This window comes from Malus domestica, chromosome 17 (genome assembly GCF_042453785.1).
Source record: "Malus domestica chromosome 17, GDT2T_hap1".
Lineage (NCBI taxonomy): Eukaryota > Viridiplantae > Streptophyta > Magnoliopsida > Rosales > Rosaceae > Malus > Malus domestica.
Window position 1 is genome coordinate 2,977,896 of NC_091677.1, and position 19,085 is coordinate 2,996,980.

At 38.9% G+C, this 19,085-nt stretch overlaps 3 protein-coding genes across 4 annotated transcripts; 1 reads left to right on the forward strand and 2 right to left on the reverse strand.

Annotated features, from left to right (window-relative positions):
* Positions 1–1,962: 1,962 nt before the first annotated feature.
* On the forward strand, positions 1,963–4,279 carry LOC103416981 (uncharacterized). The gene is made up of 5 exons (XM_008355189.4): positions 1,963–2,520; positions 2,625–2,886; positions 3,356–3,454; positions 3,538–3,749; positions 3,958–4,279. The coding sequence occupies exons 1-5, from the start codon at positions 2,072–2,074 to the stop codon at positions 4,031–4,033; spliced, it is 1,098 nt and encodes a 365-aa protein (XP_008353411.3). The 5' UTR covers positions 1,963–2,071; the 3' UTR covers positions 4,034–4,279.
* A 478-nt stretch (positions 4,280–4,757) lies between these two features.
* On the reverse strand, positions 4,758–6,376 carry LOC103416982 (probable galacturonosyltransferase-like 10). Its single transcript, XM_008355191.4, has one exon. The coding sequence runs from the start codon at positions 6,062–6,064 to the stop codon at positions 4,931–4,933; it is 1,134 nt and encodes a 377-aa protein (XP_008353413.3). The 5' UTR covers positions 6,065–6,376; the 3' UTR covers positions 4,758–4,930.
* A 3,655-nt stretch (positions 6,377–10,031) lies between these two features.
* On the reverse strand, positions 10,032–19,085 carry LOC103425826 (paired amphipathic helix protein Sin3-like 2). 2 transcript variants are annotated; one of them, XR_003770929.2, is made up of 24 exons: positions 18,726–19,080; positions 18,547–18,622; positions 17,683–17,889; positions 17,407–17,587; positions 17,227–17,325; positions 16,930–17,103; positions 16,546–16,843; positions 15,892–16,028; positions 15,619–15,694; positions 15,494–15,523; positions 15,113–15,312; positions 14,883–15,037; positions 14,564–14,691; positions 14,201–14,455; positions 13,419–14,090; positions 13,205–13,296; positions 12,484–13,098; positions 12,298–12,398; positions 12,051–12,189; positions 11,794–11,946; positions 11,545–11,708; positions 10,714–10,838; positions 10,394–10,566; positions 10,032–10,285 (listed from the first exon to the last, which is right to left on the reverse strand). XR_003770929.2 is itself a non-coding variant. In XM_029097834.2 (24 exons), the coding sequence occupies exons 2-23, from the start codon at positions 18,618–18,620 to the stop codon at positions 10,432–10,434; spliced, it is 4,197 nt and encodes a 1,398-aa protein (XP_028953667.2). In that variant the 5' UTR covers positions 18,621–18,622; positions 18,726–19,085; the 3' UTR covers positions 10,032–10,285; positions 10,394–10,431. The 2 variants fall into 2 exon arrangements, 1 of the variants encoding a protein (XP_028953667.2); XM_029097834.2 differs by having other exon boundaries at positions 10,727–10,838; positions 18,726–19,085.

The following is a 19,085-nucleotide window of genomic DNA, read 5'->3' on the forward strand; positions in this document are numbered from 1 at the left end:
CTTCTCGTTGGTTTTTCTTTTAGACCTTCGTACTAGTCGTTGGTTTTCACTTTGGCGGAAATGCTCAAAGTTGTGACCAAATTATGATATCTTTGCCTATGTTGTCGAAAACTCAACTCTTTTGCCCACCTGCATAGCTATATTTTTGTTAGTCTGGGAGTTCAAAACGGAACAGTTGGTCATCGTTTACTGCCACTGGCTGGAAATTGACGAAGCGGGGAGCGTTACCAGAACTGGTTGACTTTTGATTTCCTGTTTTGTTGAAGCTTAAAGGACCTACCATCGATTCTTCAGTCTTTGTTCTCTTCCAAAATTACTTAAGCTGCTGTTAAGTTGGTGATCTTTGCTCGTACCAAACCCAGGCACAATACTCAAAACCCCAAAGAGAGCTCTGCATGAAAAGACCTTTCTGCGCACCAAGATCACTCTATTATGAACGGCCGTGTCTGCTTGCCCGCGGAGCTCACATTTCGAGTTCGAATTCCCGGGTTTTCTCAGAACCGAGATTTACAGGTAGTGAAGCAGAAATCTCGTGAGGATCAGGCTGTTGTTATTGCCGGCCAGCTCCCGGACGGCGAGGAAAATTGCAAAACCTGTTGTCGCGGTTGAGGATCCCAGAAGGTAGCGTGTAATAGACGGGTTCCATTTGTGATTATACAAGTTGAGGGAAGGATTTTTTTTCCAAGTGTTTCTCCTCTTGTATAGTGACATGTGTATAATGACATGCATATGTGCAGTGCTCCGAGCACACTGAAAAATCTCTCATTTTTGGGTTCACGAACGTCGTTTGGGGTTTAAAAAACGTGTAAGAATGGTTGTCGGCCTAATCTTCACCTTTGAATTAGCCTGGATATGTTTTTAATGTGGGAGAGAAATAGAAAGAGAGAGAATCTAGATCCATATTAATTTTGCGACTAAATGATTCTTAATAAAAACACAAGAAACTCCAGATGACACTGGCATTGGCATTTGTTAGTAGGAGTAGGATTCTCTCTCCTCCTATTCTCATTTTCTTTCGTGTTCTCGTCTCACATTTTACTTTTTGTCATTTTGTCTCTATAAAAAAATTAATATAAGATGTTGACGTGACTTAATAAACATGTCTGATATGAGAAAAAACACGTATACAAATGCTTAGATCTCGTCAAACGTCACACGTTCCTCACAAAAACATAAGATGTCATGTACATTGATCTCACTTGAGTCTACATTCGTTCTATTTGATGTGAGTATTATATTAATAAGATAAGACAATAACGAAGCTTAAACTGGTTTGAGAGTTGCATAAACAAACGCAAAGTGTTCCAGAACTTACGTTTGTTTCAAGTAAAAATATAAGAAGAAGAAAAAAAAAAAAAGATAAAAGGAAGTAGTAACCAAATTCTTTTTCTCCTCTACTTTCCTAACTAGATACTTGGTACATTCGCAAATTGCCAACTCACTCGATTATATTAATTGCAATTTCTTAATTTCATGTTGCAAATAGTAATTAAGTTTTATTGGCTTTTTATCCAAACCCACCTCTATGATTGGTATAACTCCTCACTTAGTTCATGAAATTTAAAATCGATAAAAGTGACCACTGACTTGTTTACCATCAGTTATTTTGTAAAAAATCTCAGTTAAATTGAGGCTACTTTTGTCAATTCAACCCCTCTACTTGAACTAATGGTTTCTCCAATTTAACAAAGATTTTTTACAAAAATAACTAAATAATTGCCAGCAGATAATCTTAAAAACCAATTATATCGATTTTTAAATCTCAAGCACCAAAATTGCTAAAAACCCAATTTTATTTTATTGGAAATTAATACACAAAAATCCAACAACAAAATTGTACTCGTTTTCAGTCGGTACTTGTCTAACTAATATTCTCCTGTGGCCCTGTCCACCCAAAGCGTTTGGGCGAGTGGTGAATCTGTAATTTGACTCAAAACGCAGGTCAATCTCCTCGCGCAAGTTACAAAAGCAAACAAAACTGAAACGGCGAAGATAAAAGATTCCCAGGACTCGCAAGCCACAAGACAGTGAGAGAAGCCAAGAGAGCTTCCAACAAATAACCAGTTCGTCCATGGCGGCGACAGCTCGCGCCGTCATTCTCTCCCGCTTCACCGACCTGTCTCTCAAGCCTTCCCAGCCGCCGCCCCCGATTACCCGCCACCTCCTCGTCCGCCCCTTACTCCCCTCCTCCTTCCGGCGGCGTCGTTTGTCCGCCAGCTCGACTTCCGCCGTCCGATGCCTCATGTCCGGCGTCGACGGCGGCGGCGTGTCGGACGAGTTCGTCTCGACTCGGAAGTCCGGCTTCGACCGCGGTTTCTCCGTGATTGCGAACATGCTCAAGAAAATTGAGCCGCTCGACACCTCCGTTATCTCCAAGGGCGTTACGGATTCCGCCAGGGACTCCATGAAGCAGACCATTTCTACTATGCTGGGGTTGCTCCCGTCCTATCAGTTCTCCGTCACCGTTAGGGTTTCCAAAGCCCCTCTCCATCGCCTCCTCACATCCTCGATAATCACCGGGTAATAATTCACATTTCTAACCCCGTTCTTCAAATTTCAGTAAATTCAGTGCGTAATTGTATTAATTAAAGTAAAATTGTTTTGGGATTTATCTTATCAATTAGATATACACTGTGGAACGCGGAGTATCGGATATCGTTGATGAGGAATTTCGACAAATCCACGGAGAATTCTGTGCCGTTGGATCGGTCGGAGATCGATGGGGTGTCGGATAGGGTGGAGAGTGAGGAAAGGGATGATGGAAATGGTATCGGGGTGAGTAGCGAACTCTTGGATTCAGCAACTCCCCATGTTTTTGGCGATTTGCCTCCGGAGGCTTTGAATTGTATCCAGAGGTTGGAGTCAGAGTTGACAAATGTGAAGGAGGTGAGCATTTGCTCTGTGAATTTTCCGTTTTGTTCATTTCCACAATTACCAGTGCTTTTCTTTGAATTGCGCCTAAAATAGTCGAAAATTCTAGTTTGGACAGCTTGTTCTTTGGTTTTGAAAGCAAGATCAAAGCTCGTTTTGTCTGGTTTACAATCTTCCAAGTTTTGGTTTATGAACGTTTTTATTTTCATGCATGTCTTGTATCAATCTTAAATACGAAGGTGGAAAATCAACCCATCGGGTTGTTAATGGGTAACCATTAAGACCCGTTTAGTGTGATTTCACTGTAATATGGTGGTGAGATTGGTAGTTTTGATGATGGTGTAATACCTTATTATGGTGATGACAGTGTAATGATGCTCAAGTTTTGTGCTTTTGAGCTTAATTCGTTGTTGAAGTTAAATGCTTGAAAGATTGTGCATTGTTTTAAGCGGAATGTGGGAATGACATACTTTGCTTTTTTCAGGAACTGAAGGCGCTAAAGCAGGAAAATATGCAATTAGAATATGACAGAGGACCTAGGAACGATTTATTGGAGTATCTACGGTCTCTAGATTCTGATATGGTAATTATCTTACTCTGCGATGGAGTTGCAATTTTTACGAGTCCCATCTTTTCTGATGATGGTGTGATGATTTGTTTTAACAGGTGACTGAACTATCTCGACCATCATCATTTGAGGTGGAGGAAATTATACACCAGCTTGTTCAAAATGTATTGCAGCGATTCTTCAAGGACGGTACTTCCTCAGACTTTATGGAAGATTTGGTGACAGGGGACAGTGAGAATGGCCTAGATGCTGATGGCGAACTTGACACCATAGGAACTTCACGAGATTACCTAGCGAAGCTGCTTTTCTGGTTAGACTCCTGTCATAGTCCTCCTTAAATGCTTTGTTTTTCTTGCTTGTCCAAATTTGCTTTGCATTAAGTCACTTCTGGGAACCGTCCCGTGTTCACGTAGAGTCGTAGAGGCAAATAAATACGCCAGACTTTTTATGATATCTTACTAGCTGAACCGATTCCATTAGCGATTGAAATCTGAAGGTTCGTATATTTCTTGTGGCAGGTGTATGTTGTTAGGTCATCATTTAAGAGGGTTGGAGAACCGATTGCATTTGAGTTGCGTTGTTGGATTATTGTGAAGAGAGGAAAGTGGGAGGCGTGTACATCCTTTATGTTCGTCTATATCAACCTTTATTCTTCTTCAAGTTCATCTGTATTATTCTTCTTCGTTTTACGGAATACCGCAATAATTACGGTTCTTCCGACCTCTTTTATCGTGATTCACGATGAAAGAGGATTCGTGATCTCCATAAGTTAACCTATCGTACACATTTGGAATTGTATTCGATTTTACAAGTGTATAGATGAAAAAAATTAGCAACCAACACTCCTGCTGGCATAGCCAAATTCTTCTTGTTGCCATTATTTCGTGACAATTCAGACATCCGCACTACTCATTTTAAATTCGTCTTATAGAAACCAAGGATTCGGATCTCTCTCTCTTCTCAACTGCTCGAACCTCTAGATCCTTAAGCTTTGGAGATAGAGATGATCTTGACTTGTCACATATAATGATTACTTCTGAGTTTTATATTTCTACCCAACCAGGATGTTCCTGGACAAACACATCAGAGAAATAGGAAAGCGATCATCTCTTGATCCTTTCCATCTAATCCTTCTTATCAAACAATTTGGGTTTTTTAAATTTGAATCAACGGCTAAAGTTATTATAACTTCTAAAGTGAGCCCGTATTTTTAGCCGTTAAATCAAATTTCAAGGGTCTGAATTGTTTGATGAGAATGATTAGGTGAAAGGGATTCGGAGAGATCTAGAGAAATAGACAAAAATAATTTAAGACCAACTTGGGAAAAAAAATTAATTAAATTGGCTTAATTGGAACAATATGTTCCAAACTCTTCACTCTGTTCAAATCTCCCTCCCTATTTACATCCGGTAAAAATAATATTTCCTCCTATGTATCAACGAATTTCTGTAAAAAAAAATCATCAAACAAATAATCCTGTGCTAATTAATGCTACAACATCAAAAATTGTTGATGGTGGTGATGTTGAAGAAGATGCAGATCTTGAAGCTGACTTTGATGGTGTCTGTAGAGATCGAAAGGGGCCCACAGAAGATCGACAGGGCAAGGCGTTCCCAAATCCAGCCGCGTCCATGGCTTCCCTCTCCCGCTCCAATGCAGCAAACTCACCGGACCCGAATGCAGAGACCTGCAACTGTTCATCAAATTATCGCCGCCGAGGCCGTGCTGGTTCCACCGGTGGTGAATCGCCTCCACGTCGCCGCCGAACACCAGCAGAAACGGCGGAAGAGAACCCAGCTCGTAAATCCTCCTCTCCTTCTGAATCTCCATCCAAGTCTCGATCTTTCTCGTGAACCCTCCGGCTCTCCATCTCGCCAAGTCGATCACCATCACGCCGGTGTTGAAATAGCACGGGCGCTTTCGGTCGAACACCTTGGAGAGCTCGGAATCTTTCCAGAATTCGTCGGAGAAATACTTGGTGAAATTCGCGTGGCAGTACTCCGGAGCTCCGATCACTCTCGACCCGGATAAGGTAATCTCCCATAACTTCTGGATATCGTCGACAACAACGACGTCGGAGTCGAGATAAATCACGCGCTCGACACAGGGGTCGAGCAAATCAGCTAAGTAGCTCCGCGCGTAGTTCAATGGGTTCTCGAGAGCTCGTCGAATCGAAGACGAAATCAGATGACTCACCAAGCTCTCTCTGAACACATAGACTCGGAAATTAAGCGACGGAAAAGTCGATTTCAGAATGCGGGAGAGGTGGTGGGAATCGACGGCGCTGGAGTCGGAGGCGACGAAGTGGAAGAATGTGTTTTCCGGGCAGGAAGCGTGCTTGAAAACAGAGTGGACGGCGGCAATGGTGCCGCGCAAGTACTCGGAATCGATCGTCATCGCGACGTGGACGAGGGAGGGATCGCAAACCTCCTTTCCTGCTCTGTCGTTGGAGCCCACAAGAGCAGGGCAGCTGATTCCGTTCGTGTATTCCGGCGCTTCTGAGAAATCCATGTTGAATCCTTTTTCCTTTCCGGTTTGCGAGTCCGGGAATGATCGGATTGCGGCTGCCGGAATCAGAACGAGGGAGAGGAGGAGGAGGAGAGAAATGGGTTTAAGGAGAAGCATCGTCGGGAATGGAGATGGAGAGGAGGAGAGGGAGGAGTATTTGTAAGTGAAATGGTCAAAGAAAAAGGCAAGACGGAGAAAACACGTCTTTTTGGTACTAGTATTTTGTGGGGGTGTAGCAGAAAACGCGTCTGTAATATTTGGGTGCTTTGCGGAAATTGCAAGAGTATTTGGGGCCAAAATCAAAAATTACACTAACAGTCCCGTAGGTTAGTTGAATTTTCAGTTTTGTTCTGATAGTTTGTTTTTCTTTCGTCTTAATCCTTGTAAGTTCGTTTCGTTAGTATCGTTCCAATCTTGCAATGAGGCCGAATTTCTTTCGGTATAAGAGCAATCTTCAATGTTAAGGGAAGTTGCAGGAATGAGTGGGTTCAAAAATCAAGAAAGAAAACATAAAGAGAAGCTGTTATGCAGCATTCTCACGTGGATGGAATTGTTTTCTTACTTAACAGTGGATCCACTCTTTGAATTCCTATATACATTCCTCATATTTAAGGCTTTTGTTAATGTATCCGGCGAGTCCTTATATTGAGATATTTTGAGGATTTTTATTCCGACCCATTAGAAGCCTTTTGTTTCTATATTTAAGGACTAAACGGGTATAGGGTCCTATTAGAAATGCTCTAAGTTTTATAAATGAGAAGATGTGCACATGATAGATAGGGGAAAAAATTTAAACTTTTAGCGGCGAACTAAGGGTTCACTTGGGATCCCTTCCTCAATTACTAATCAAACACGAGCCCTAACTCGGGTGCATTCATCCTTTTGCTTATTAGCCTACGGGGTATTAGAAGTAGTTTTTAAATATTGTTCACCTTGTAGGTTTTTACTCGTTTTGCTTATGTAGGACTTGGAAGTGCTACTTTAAAAAGCAAGTTTAAGACCGATAAGCTCTTTCAACTGATACTGCTAAACAAATTCGTAAGCGTTTTTGGGTGCTAGAAACCACTTTTAGACTTTGTGAAAGCAAATAACAAACGTGTCTAAATTAGAAATAAAAAAGATCTAGATGGACGATAGTGCAAAAAAAACAAGTGTAAAGAAAAAGGTGAAATTTCAGGTAAATTGAGAGGACTGTTATGCAATTTAACATATTTGGTTTGGTGCAGAGGGAACTTTCTTGCTGCTTTCGGGTTGTTTGAATATTATTTTAATATGGTTTCCCATTGGAGGTTCGGTTCTGTCCGGCGGATGAAGCCATGTGGCCATGTGCTCTGAACAGCTTGGAATATCATTAATATTGACCACATGCCATGAACGTTCCTTTTTTTTTTTAACCAAAATAATTAGACTAACGCGAGAGACATTAAATTCGTTGATAAAATTTGATAACGACATGAAAGTAGATAATTCAATTATTATTTAAGTGTTGATAAATGCGTTCATTTCTTATTAATGACACATTATTTGGTTTCTTTAAGTGAGACTATTCATAGATTTTTCACTACCTCAGAGTTTAATATCACTTTATGTGCCAAACATTATAAAAAATTATACAAAAAACAAGAGTTGTCAGAAAGTTCATACAGAGTCTCACTTATCAGAGAGTCTCCTTAGCATTTCTCTTTAAGGAAATATTTTTGTTTACCATCCTAAAGTGATTAGTCATGTTCACTAGCCTATTTATGACTGTTAAATAATTACCATCCTAAAGTGATTAGTCATGCTCATTGGCCTATTTAGAATTGTTAGATAAATTTAAATTTTGAATTCTGTGTAGTAAATAAACACAAATCTCTAAACTTAAACTCAACCAACAATAATAAATAGGGTGTGAATATTATCTTGAGTGCGGTGAGCAAAATACATCATCTTTTTAAAATTTAAAAAAAAAAGTAAAGAGAGTCAAAAATCGTTCTATGTTCGTGGGCTTGTATCTCCTTTAAATATGACAATGATTATATTAGTACGAGAAGTTATTCTTCGATCTCTGTCATTTGTACCATAACGTGTACAAATTCGTATTTAAAAAATAACTATTTATGTTAAAGTTATTAACAAATAATTGACTAGCTTTGAAACCAAGATTTTCTCACAGCCAAGATATCATTTTTTTTATTGAATTAAAAAATATATTATGTGTGAAAAATGAAGGAAAAAAACAAAATAATAAACCAACTTGACTTCTTAATTTTCCAAGATGGTTAACAAATCACGTGGACAGATGAGGAGAAAACGGCGGCCACCTGGCTGTCGTCACCACAACGCCTTAGCTCCATACATCTCATCTGGCAGGTCCACATTACATTATTGAATAATTCAATCGAATTTTGACACGCAAAAATTGGAAATTCTAGAGTGTACCCGTTGGAACCTTCTATAAGAATTCATCGTCTATAGATTATGAGGCATGCTATGAGTCGGTTCGTACTAAACAAACACGCGAATTTATCTCAACGCTACAATAATGATATTTCAAGACAAATATATGTGGTACACAGCACTGCGTAATTGGGTTGAGAAAACTGTCATAGAGGCATCCTAGGTGCAGTGCAGGGAATATCTGCTCCCAGGAAACTTGAAATGTGTTTGCAAGTCAAGATGACAAAGATTGACTGTAACGAAACGTTGTTTAGGAGAGAGATCTTTTAGGAACATGCCATTGTGTTATTAGTTTAGAACGCTAGTGACATCCGAATAAGTGCATGTAAGTCCTTCCTGTCTTTAAGGGCATCAATTTGTGTCACAAAGTGTTGTTCGCTATAGGCATGGTGGGTTCAAGTTCACTTCCACATAAACCCAAATGAGTAGTGTTTTTCACTCTTTTTTACCTCTCACACACTTTTGTTAATTTTGTTCGTTGATCTTCTTCAATGCATTTGATTTAATGGCCAAAAATTGAAAAAGGTATCCAAAAGATAAAAATGAGTATGTAAATAGCACTACCCTTAAAAATTATTGAAGCTAACAAATGCAAAGTCAAAAGATCATAAAAGAAGGGCATTCTAGAACTCTCCCCTTGTTATAAGAAAATTTTAAAATTCAATTTGAAATATGTATATATATTTATATTTTTATTCTCTTTGAAACAAATTAATTAATGACTTTTTAATCAAAATGGTCTCTGAGATTTGCATAACTCCTAACTTTGGTCTCTGAGATTTGAAATCAATAGGAATAGTCTCTGAGTTTGTCCACCATTATTCATTTTAATCATTCCATGAAAAATCTTCATTAAATAAAGACTCAAATAACAAAATTATCATCAATTTTTGTCAAATTATTTTGGCTAAAAAGCCTTAATTAATTGTTGATATTTAAACGAGCCAAGGGCAATTCAGTAATTAACGGCTGCAACTTCTTGTTACCGCTGACGGAGCTCAAGCCACAAGTGGCGTGAGAAAGTCGACAACGCGACATGCAGAAAGTGGATCCCAATCGAGGAGTCCGTTACACTTCCACATCGGAGAACCACGTGACGGCCCGTTATCTATGCTAGCCGGATTCAACCCGCTCCGGCCCACTTTCCGAGCAGGCTAATCCAGTTCTGTGGGCCCCGACCCGTTCTAGCTTTGTAACATAGATTCAGCGTCTTCCTTCCTGGTCTTGAATCTCTCTGAACTTTTTTCGATCCATACTCCACGGTTTAAGAAAATGATTTCCGCACATTACTTTTCTTCATCTCTCACACCGTTTATTTCCGTCCTACGTAATTGAATCCGAAAATAAACAGAGTTGTACGATGGAGAAAATATGGTTGCGCAAATTATGCCTATCCCGGAACAGCGTACACAGAACAGAAGCATCAAAATACCACATGCGAGATCAATTTTCCAGAGCAAAAAGAGTTATTGACGAAGAACGCGAACAGTTGTAAACTATTACAGATAGATATCTTATAACACTACTTTACACTGAAATTTAAAGAATCTGTTCTATAAAACTGACATAATCTTACGGCGGAAAAGAATAATGATGCAGTAATGCCTGCAAAATGCTGGTATGAGACCGCAAAGAAAGCCCGGGATTTGTTAAAACACGCGCGCTTTTCTGCTATATTTGATCAATTTGTTACACTAAGTGTGCTTATGGAAGTGGGGAAGAAAATATCCTATCTATGACAAGGAACTATAACTTAAAATACCTTTTCTACGAAATTATCATACACCAACCTTATATACACAACAATGGCTCCTAGGCCGATCTTCTGACCCGGACACGCTCTACGTGTCCAGGACCGCCACCATCCTTCTCCGGTCTCAGAAATCGAGTAGATGACTCCTATTGCAAGAAAGCATTGGTTACTCTTGTTCTCAAAACTTGGGGCAGTGGAATATATACGGAAAAAGGGCGTATCAAGAGTTTTCAAAAAGTTTATCTAGTGTGTACCTTTAGCTTCCCAATCTCAAAAGGAATTTCCTTCTAAGCTATGATGAGACTGATAAGAATTTGTGGAACCGCTGTACTCTCGTCTGATCACAATACGGTGATCTGGCCCCAGATGTTCTCCTTTTCCTTCTCATACGGAAGAAGTAATCTTCTGTGTCAAGAACGTAAGAGATCTGCCACATGATACTTTGATGAACAAAACTCCGTGGACAAAAATTGCATTATATAATATGTATGGCTAGTATTTCTCCAGCTTCCAGCTGTGCTTATATTGTAAATAAGGTAAAACTGATGGCATGCCGAAGATAAGAAATACATACGAGGGCGAGATACCTTGGATGAGTTGCAAGCTATCTTGCACTCCAATCCATTGACTAACCGAACACCATCCATGGCCCTGCAAAAGGCAGAGGATTCATCTTGCCCTGCATATTTGCGCTTGTTTCTGCAAAAACGGATTGAATCTGCAAGTTAGCCATTAACTAACATAAACATTCTGGAAACTTTTGGCTCATAATATACCACAAGGTAACCTGAGTTGCTGTATACGACTAATCCAAACTACCTCTTAACAAAAACCCTCTTTGTCAACCAAAATAGGGTGAAAAGACCATTTGGTCTTCTATCACAAAATAAAATCATGACTAATGTAATTTCGAACAAAACAAATTTTGCTGTTTTTTTCCCTTCCCTTTCCCATATGTCATCACAACATATCTCTAATTTAAAATTTTAACAATTTAAGCCTCTTCTACGCTCTCTCTCTCTCTCCCTCTTTTCTCTCAAACTTCTCTCTCCTGTATAATTTTATTCCTTTCAAATATTTTATATTTACACACACAATGTGCAGGCTTCATCTAATTATTAATATATCATAACATTGTGAGAGGATTTACACATAACTTTTCTTGCCAAAAGAAAGGAAGGAACTAAATCCATTGAATGATCCCGTATTTCAGTGTCTATCATGTTTCTTCAGAAAAGTATAGCAATTCTAGCACTTTTAACATTTATTTAATTCTTATAGCCTCGGTATGGGCACAGAAAGATGTCCTAAACCATATAAGGTGCCAGTGCTCACTTACAGTGTGAGCCTAGAGTCTTACTGTTACCCTCTAATGTAATGTAAAATCCGAAGAGTGCATTATCACCTCTGAAGGGTAATCCCATGCGGCTCCTTTTTTCCAGGAAAAACCGGCAGAAATTCATTGTGCAGATAGGATGCAAAATTAGGTTCCATAGAAACTGCAAACACCTCGGGCTTTTCACTCACACTGTCCATCAACTGGATGGACAGTCGGGAGGGCACAGAGGACTGCACAAACAAAATTAAAAATAAGAAAGTATATTAAAAAAGGTAGGTTATGGTCAAATAAATGGGCAAGTGTCAAAGAACTTACAAACTCCAATCTGTAAATATTCTCCTCATGAATGAGGACACGTGCATTTTCATGGTAAACAGAATCAATTAACTTCCCAGTTTTCCGGGACTTTTCATATTCATATAATTGAAGCAGCTTATTGTCAGTCTCATCACTTGCAACAGTTTGAAGCTGCATAAATAACCACTAATCAGAACCTTGGCAGAAAAAGCAAACACACAGAAAAATTCGTTTTTTTTTTTTGGTTAAAAGTACAGAATTTCTAGTGAGCAAACCTGTTTGACGAATTTATATATTAATTTGTCCAAGGTGAATAATATATATGACTGGTTTCCAATAATAGCTCGGCATTCATCCTCAAATTTTGCGTTATCAACAGATCCATCTAGCAAATTGTATAGAGCACTCATAAATCTGCATAACAGATGAATAAATGTAGAGCATGTGATTAAAATTGCTTTGAACAGTTGCCACAGTTCTAATCTATTATCTATACAAAAGAGAAAATGGCCAGAAAAATACCTGTCATACAGATCCGGAGAGCTGCCATCCTTTGAAGTTCTCCATTTCATTTCTGCACCTGTGGAACTTGTTTTTGCAGATAAAATCCTTTCATATAGAATCTGCAAATTCAAATAAGTCAAGCTTATATCCGGTAGAAAATAAAGACATACACAAACTCCAAAAATTAATGAAAAGGTCTCTTACTTGATGAAGCCTATAAAGCACATAGAAATTATCATTCCCATAGAAAACACGAGAGTCTTTCCTTTCTTCAAGTAAAGAACCTGGTACATGCTTCGCAAGAGGTTTCACAGATAAAAGAAAACATTCGGACAACGGCGAACACATTCCATCTCCTCCAACAAGATGTCCATCAGCCATCCCTTCAGCCTCACCTTCGCTCTCAGCCTTACCATCAATGTCATCTTGTTCAGCATCTTCATCATCACCTTGCTCTTCTCGGGAACATTCATCACCAGCTGTCTCACTGCCAGAGACATCTTCACCAGCCTCGGAAACATTTTCACTGTTTTCATCATCTGCATCTGCATCATTGTCTCCAGCTTCCTGACCACTAATGTCTTCCCTATTCCCAGACTGAAACAGTCTACTTTCAATACTGCGGTTTGCCTTAGCTTGCACCCCAGCATCTCCAGGGACAACAAAGTTATCCTCCCCAAAGTCAGCAATTGGTGATAATTCCCCCTCTTCCTTTTCAATTTTGGAGGGCCCAAGAGACTCTTCATGATGACTTTTAACTTTAGTGCTTTCTGGAAATACTCCATTAGCAATTAAAGCAGGTTTTGCAATATCACCACCCTGAAGCACCAAACAGTATATCAGTAAGTGTTGCCAAAACCATATGATCAAATAAAAAATAAAAAATAAACAACAGATGACCATATTCCAGAATCAAGACTCATACCTCTGATGACGGAACAGCATCAGCATTTCCTTGCTGTAAAGGGTCATTGCCACTAATAGAGGCACCAGCCCTTGATGTGGTTGCAACACACCCTTCAATTCAAAAAAATTCACAGCATTCTAGCATTATTATAACTCCAGAAAGTAAAATAAATTATAACATTCGAGTAAGATGCCATCACAGGAAAATAAAAATCAAATTCCAAATAACAGACCTGATAGCACTTCCAAGCTCGTTCTACCATGATTATTATCTGCTCCAATTGGATGTGATGGTTGACTGGACGGCCATGCATTGTCCGTGTTGGTGGCCAGAAACCTTTTCTTAGGGACATCCGTATTTTTCTGGTCTCTCTCTAGTTGAAGTTTCTCAGATGTGGAATCTTTCCTAGAGACAGGATGTGCATCACGACTTCCATCTTCTTTAGCTGAGTTATCCCCGTTAGCCAAACTTTCAACTTCTGCTAAAGCATTTCCTTCTTCATTACACACAGATTTGGGCTGCTTAAGATTCACTGGGGCAGAATCGCCACCAGGACTTCCATCGCTTTCTCCTATGCTTGAAGCAATACAATTCTTAGCCTGATTCCTACTTTTGTCGACATCTTCATCATCCTCTGAATCGTTGGGTCGAGAAGAAACACCCAGCATTGGCTCCAAAATGGTAGTGTAAAGTCTCATAGCCTTATTTAATTGTTCTTTCGTTGAGAAAACCTCTTCACATGAATATTGGACAAGTTTATACAAGTCTTCATGTAAGCTGATATCTAAGTATTCATACTCCATATGTGGAACTATAGATTGCCTGTTTCCAGCAGCAACAGCCAGAAGGATATCATCCTCTATCTGCTTTTTCTCTTTCAATTCTTTGATCTCAGCCACCAAAGCTGTCAATCAATAGGAGTCAGAATCGGCAAGGAGGAACAATTATAAAAAACCGATATAAAGATAAATGCTCAAGGAACTAATAAACTAATCTTCAATATTAAAAACTTACATTTGCTACTCAAGTTCTTTGAATCTTGTTGCTTGAAATAGAAGCTCCGGTGATCAAGTGATTTGTAATGGTTTTTGGCATATATATCTGCCCAAACCTTGTAAAAATCGGATCTACACCTTGTCCATTCATCTTGTTTCTGCTTCAGGCGAGTTAATACAACAGGCAAGGCCAGAGTTGGATTTTTCCGCAGTATGTCCATCACATCAAGACCATGGTCACCATATAAACGTTCAATGCACCTTAAGTTTAAAGCTGCAATAAAACAAATAAATGACAAAGGTCAATGCAGTTTAAAAAGCTCAAATACCAGAATAGATACTTGACATTTAATTGCTTCTCAATTGGTTTACAGATACAAACCAGTGAAGTGGTCTTCAATACGGATTACAGTTTCCATGCTGATCTTATTTTCATTGATGCTGTTCAAGAGTTCCTCTGCTCGCTTAGCAGTTGAGCTCACCGACTCTAACAACATATCCAACTCAAACCTAAACTTTCCAAAATGAAAGCCAACATAAGTTATCAATAATGAACTAGCATGTGCTGTAAAGGAAATGCTATTATATCAATGATTCATAGTTATCCGCAGAACCTAATGGGACCTCTATCCATCCATACGATCATGCAAGCACACTTGTACACCAAAAGTAAAAATGATACTCAACAGCCTTAACATTACCTATCATCCTCACATCTGAACAGACTTTCTTCATACTGATTTCTGCGCATATGTTTAAAAGAGTAATCTTCACTTCCTGAAGTCACAGATACCCAATGGTCATTCAGAACCTGAGCACCAAGTTCTGATCTCTGGCTTGCTGAAGGTATTGGATACTGCAAAGTGACAAGCAACAATAAGTTGAGCATCAGACAATGTTACTAAATTAAGTACAGAATGTTAAGTCGTACGTCTTCAGGCAGAAGCCGATAGCTTGGAGTACAACGTTCACAGTTAGAGAGGTCAAGCTCTTGAATAGATTTTGCCCAATACTTCTCCCTGTATCTTTCCTTTTCTTTAGCTCCCTCCATTTCACGCTTTGGCTCTTTATCTTTGTCCTCTACCTTCAGGGATCTAGATGAAGGAACAGGACCATCACTACTCAGAGATTCTGCAATCAACAGTCTACCAATCAGGATTCTCTAATTACAGAAGCAAGCAAAAATTCCAGAGAAATGAGAAACCATATGATAGCTCAAATTCTAAAATGCGGAAGATTAATTGTTCTTCCAAATGCAGATAGTACAGAAACTCATATGAAAAAGAGACCAATGGAGGACTAATATACATACTTCTACTCATAACACCAGCAAGGAACCCATCTGCAAGTGCCAAGGACAAATACCATCAGATACAATTTAAAGGATGACAAAGCACAAGAAAGCAGCTCAAAATTGATGGCATTTTTTAAAGTTACCTATATTCTCGCAACGCTCCAAAAAATCATTAAACTCCTCCATAAGATCTGAATACTTTCCCAATAAATCAGTCACCTGAGATGGGCAAAGTTTAATGGAAAAAGTCAAACTAGAGGCAATAGCATTTTTTTAAGGAAGTTCATAGAATAGATAGATAAATATGTGGTTATCATGAAGTGTCCTTCGTCCAGTTTCCCCTGGCTCAAAGAGAAAGCACACAATGCTCGACTTTAGAAGTGTTGACTAACTGCTGAACATGGAGTAGCACGTACCAAACCTTGCAGATCATTCCTTTTAATAATTCCGTTGCTATATATGTTAAGCAACTTCAAAAATGCCTCGTAGTCATCTTGACTACACAACCTCTCCTTCACCTTCTCACAGAAAATGAATCCCTGGCTGTACATGCCTGACATACAAATGAGAGACCATAAGCAACACTGATGTAATAACACGAGAACTGACACTATAGAACTTTAAAAAGCAACAATGAAGTTCCAAAAAATGATGAATGTAAGCAAAAAAAGCTGCATCCATTTCCCAAGGATTTCAAAATCAAGTAATGTGATACAAAAAGTTCAGGTTTTCCTAATACTGAACGGCTAAACAAGGCACATTGCGGATTAAATGAATATTCAATTAACACATCCCTAATGACAGACTTTTAGACCAAGTACCAGAAATTGCGTCTCTTTCTCCTGGTAGAATTTACACTAACGCTAAAACTAAACAAGCAAAATGCATTTTTGTTAGTTCCATAACCTAAAATCGTATCAATGTTGACAAACACGAATATTGCAATCTCAAAACAAATTACAACTGCTTATTCCATTTAACAAAGCAGAGAATAAAACAACACTGCCTAAATGCAACACATTTAAGGTCCATGAATGTATATAACTGAAACAATTCCATCATAAACTCACTCTTTAAGGAGTCTTTGTCATCATAAGGAGCGAAGTTAGCAGTCACACCAAAACCTTCAACCTTCCTGGAGGGTTTTCTTTTATCAGGAAAACGCTGTAATTTGTAGTCCCTATTGTTATCATTCTCTAATTCTCTATCATCATCGTCCCGATTTCTTCTATCCCTATTCTCCTTTTCACTACGCTTTCTGTGCTCCTTCGGAACTTTCACCATTCCTTTGTCATCGTCGAGCTCAGGACGATCAACACTAAGATCACGATCAGCATGGGGTGTCATGATCCTATCCCTCCTACGTTGCTGTGAAAAGAGACCAGCACCCCATTACAAATCACTAACTAAACAAGAAACCGTTAAAAACATAAGAGAAAGAATTTTGTACTTACCTTCTCCATATGCATTGGCCGAAATGTGGGTGTAGCAGAGCTTCGCTCATTGAAACGGGGAAATGAATTGTGGCCATATTGAGCTTGATGTGCTGAAGCTGCTGCTGACGCATCTGGTAAAAATCTGGTGAACTCATCAAGTAAATCTGGATGCTCATCAAAAAGAGCAGCAACCTGGAAATTAATTTAAATTACTAAGAACATAGGGAGGAATATTTTCTAAAATAAATAGAAATACCTTGTAACAGCCAATAAATCATCATCAAACACCAAATGTGAAAATTTGTGTATATTTACCTCACTGTAAACTTCATTTATATCCTTGTGCTCCTTTCGATACATGTTTAGTATGTCCAGGAATGATTTATAGACATGATCATCATTTTGGAAACGTTTCTGTAGGACAGAAATCCATCAATCAAACAGACAATAATAAATGTTTACACTTGTGATTAGGATAAAATTAAACATATTCACCTTTATCTTGTTTACAAAACTGATAGCTTCCTCAAACTCAACTGTCTTTTTTGGTGGAGTCTCATCTTCATCAAGGGTTATCTCATAACCCTTCGGCAAGAAGGTATTAAAGCCCAAAATTAAGTTGTTATGCCCTTTAAATAATTCCTTTACTCTTGCAATGACACCTGCTGTGTCGGTTCTGAAATAGACAAAAACAGAATCCATCAGCTGAAAAATCAACTAGGAAGGAATTACGAGTGGAAAAAAAGAATAATAATGGGTACATTCAGATACCTTTGAGCCTTGAAATCTTTCATGACCTCAAGAAATGTATCGTATTTTTCTCTTTGGTCTAGAAACATGTCCTTCACTTCTTTGAGGTACGTTAGAGCGTCATTGGTGGTCAATTTCTGTGAAGCACCTCCTACTCCTCCAATGGGCCCACCTCCACCTACTCCAACGCCCCCTCCTCCACCTCCTCCCCCCGGTATCTGGGATTGCCTGTTGCCCCACATCCAGAAAATGATCATCAACTCAACATATAACTATAAAATAAATACTGTCAAATTCATGAAACATTATAAACCCAAGCATAATTACTCCTTCCTCCTACGCATATGCTCCTGATAACTTTTTTTCTAAATCCAATTAGCTGCAATAACCAAAGAGAACATACTTCCAGAAAACAAAGATAATCATCATTCTCCGGTACTATTTTCATCAACACTGCATCTACCGCATTGATCTTAAGCCCCAAACATAAAACTATATTAACATTCATCAGAAGATTTAGTCTTCCTGAAAGCATATCATATCCGCTGAAAACAACATACCTAACAAACTTTTCAGAAAGCTCTCGACTTTACCTCTAAAAACCACATTACTACTCAATTCAACTCTAATAAACAACAAACCCTAAACAAATTGAAGAAATTTCATGATCAAGCACAACCAATCCAATCCACAGCAGGTACAAAACTACAACGCAATTCGACAACAACGATCAAATTACACTAATATTAACAATCAAGTGCAAGAGAACCTAAATCGCGCACCGATACACTGACACGGGCAAAATTAAATTCTCACAAACCAAACAAAACAAAACATAAAGCAAATCATGCAATTGAAGAGTGATGAATAAATCATGAGACTTACGAGTCCCCGCGCGACGAACCGGGGGGCCGCTTCAATTGAGCACCGCCGAACACATCATCTCTTACTCTCTTCATCCCTGTCAAAAACAAAACAAAAATCGCAACTCAGAAAAATACAGATATTAAAAAAATTAAAACAAAAAAACAGCCATTTGCCTTAAGCAACCGCCGAAGACTTACTTTTCAGCAACAGATCTTTGATCGCGCACAGGAGGAAGAGAGAGAAAGAGACAAATTAAACCAAAAAAAGAGAGAGAGAATGGTTTTTGAGGTATCTGATTATCTTCTGCTTCCTGCTTTCTGCTTCTGCTTTCTGCTTTCTGCTTCTGCTTCTGCTTCTGCTTCTGCTTCTTGTGTTACGTTAGGAAGTGGATTTTGTGAGAGAAAAGAAGAGAAGGGAGCGATTTTGGGGAGAAGAGAAACCGTGGAAGTGCGGAGGAAGGAAATAAACGGAGACAAAATTCGAAATATGTGAAGGGAAATGGAATGCCTTGTGTTTTGGGGTTTTCTCTTCCCATCGGAGCCTCCACTTGCCAAATT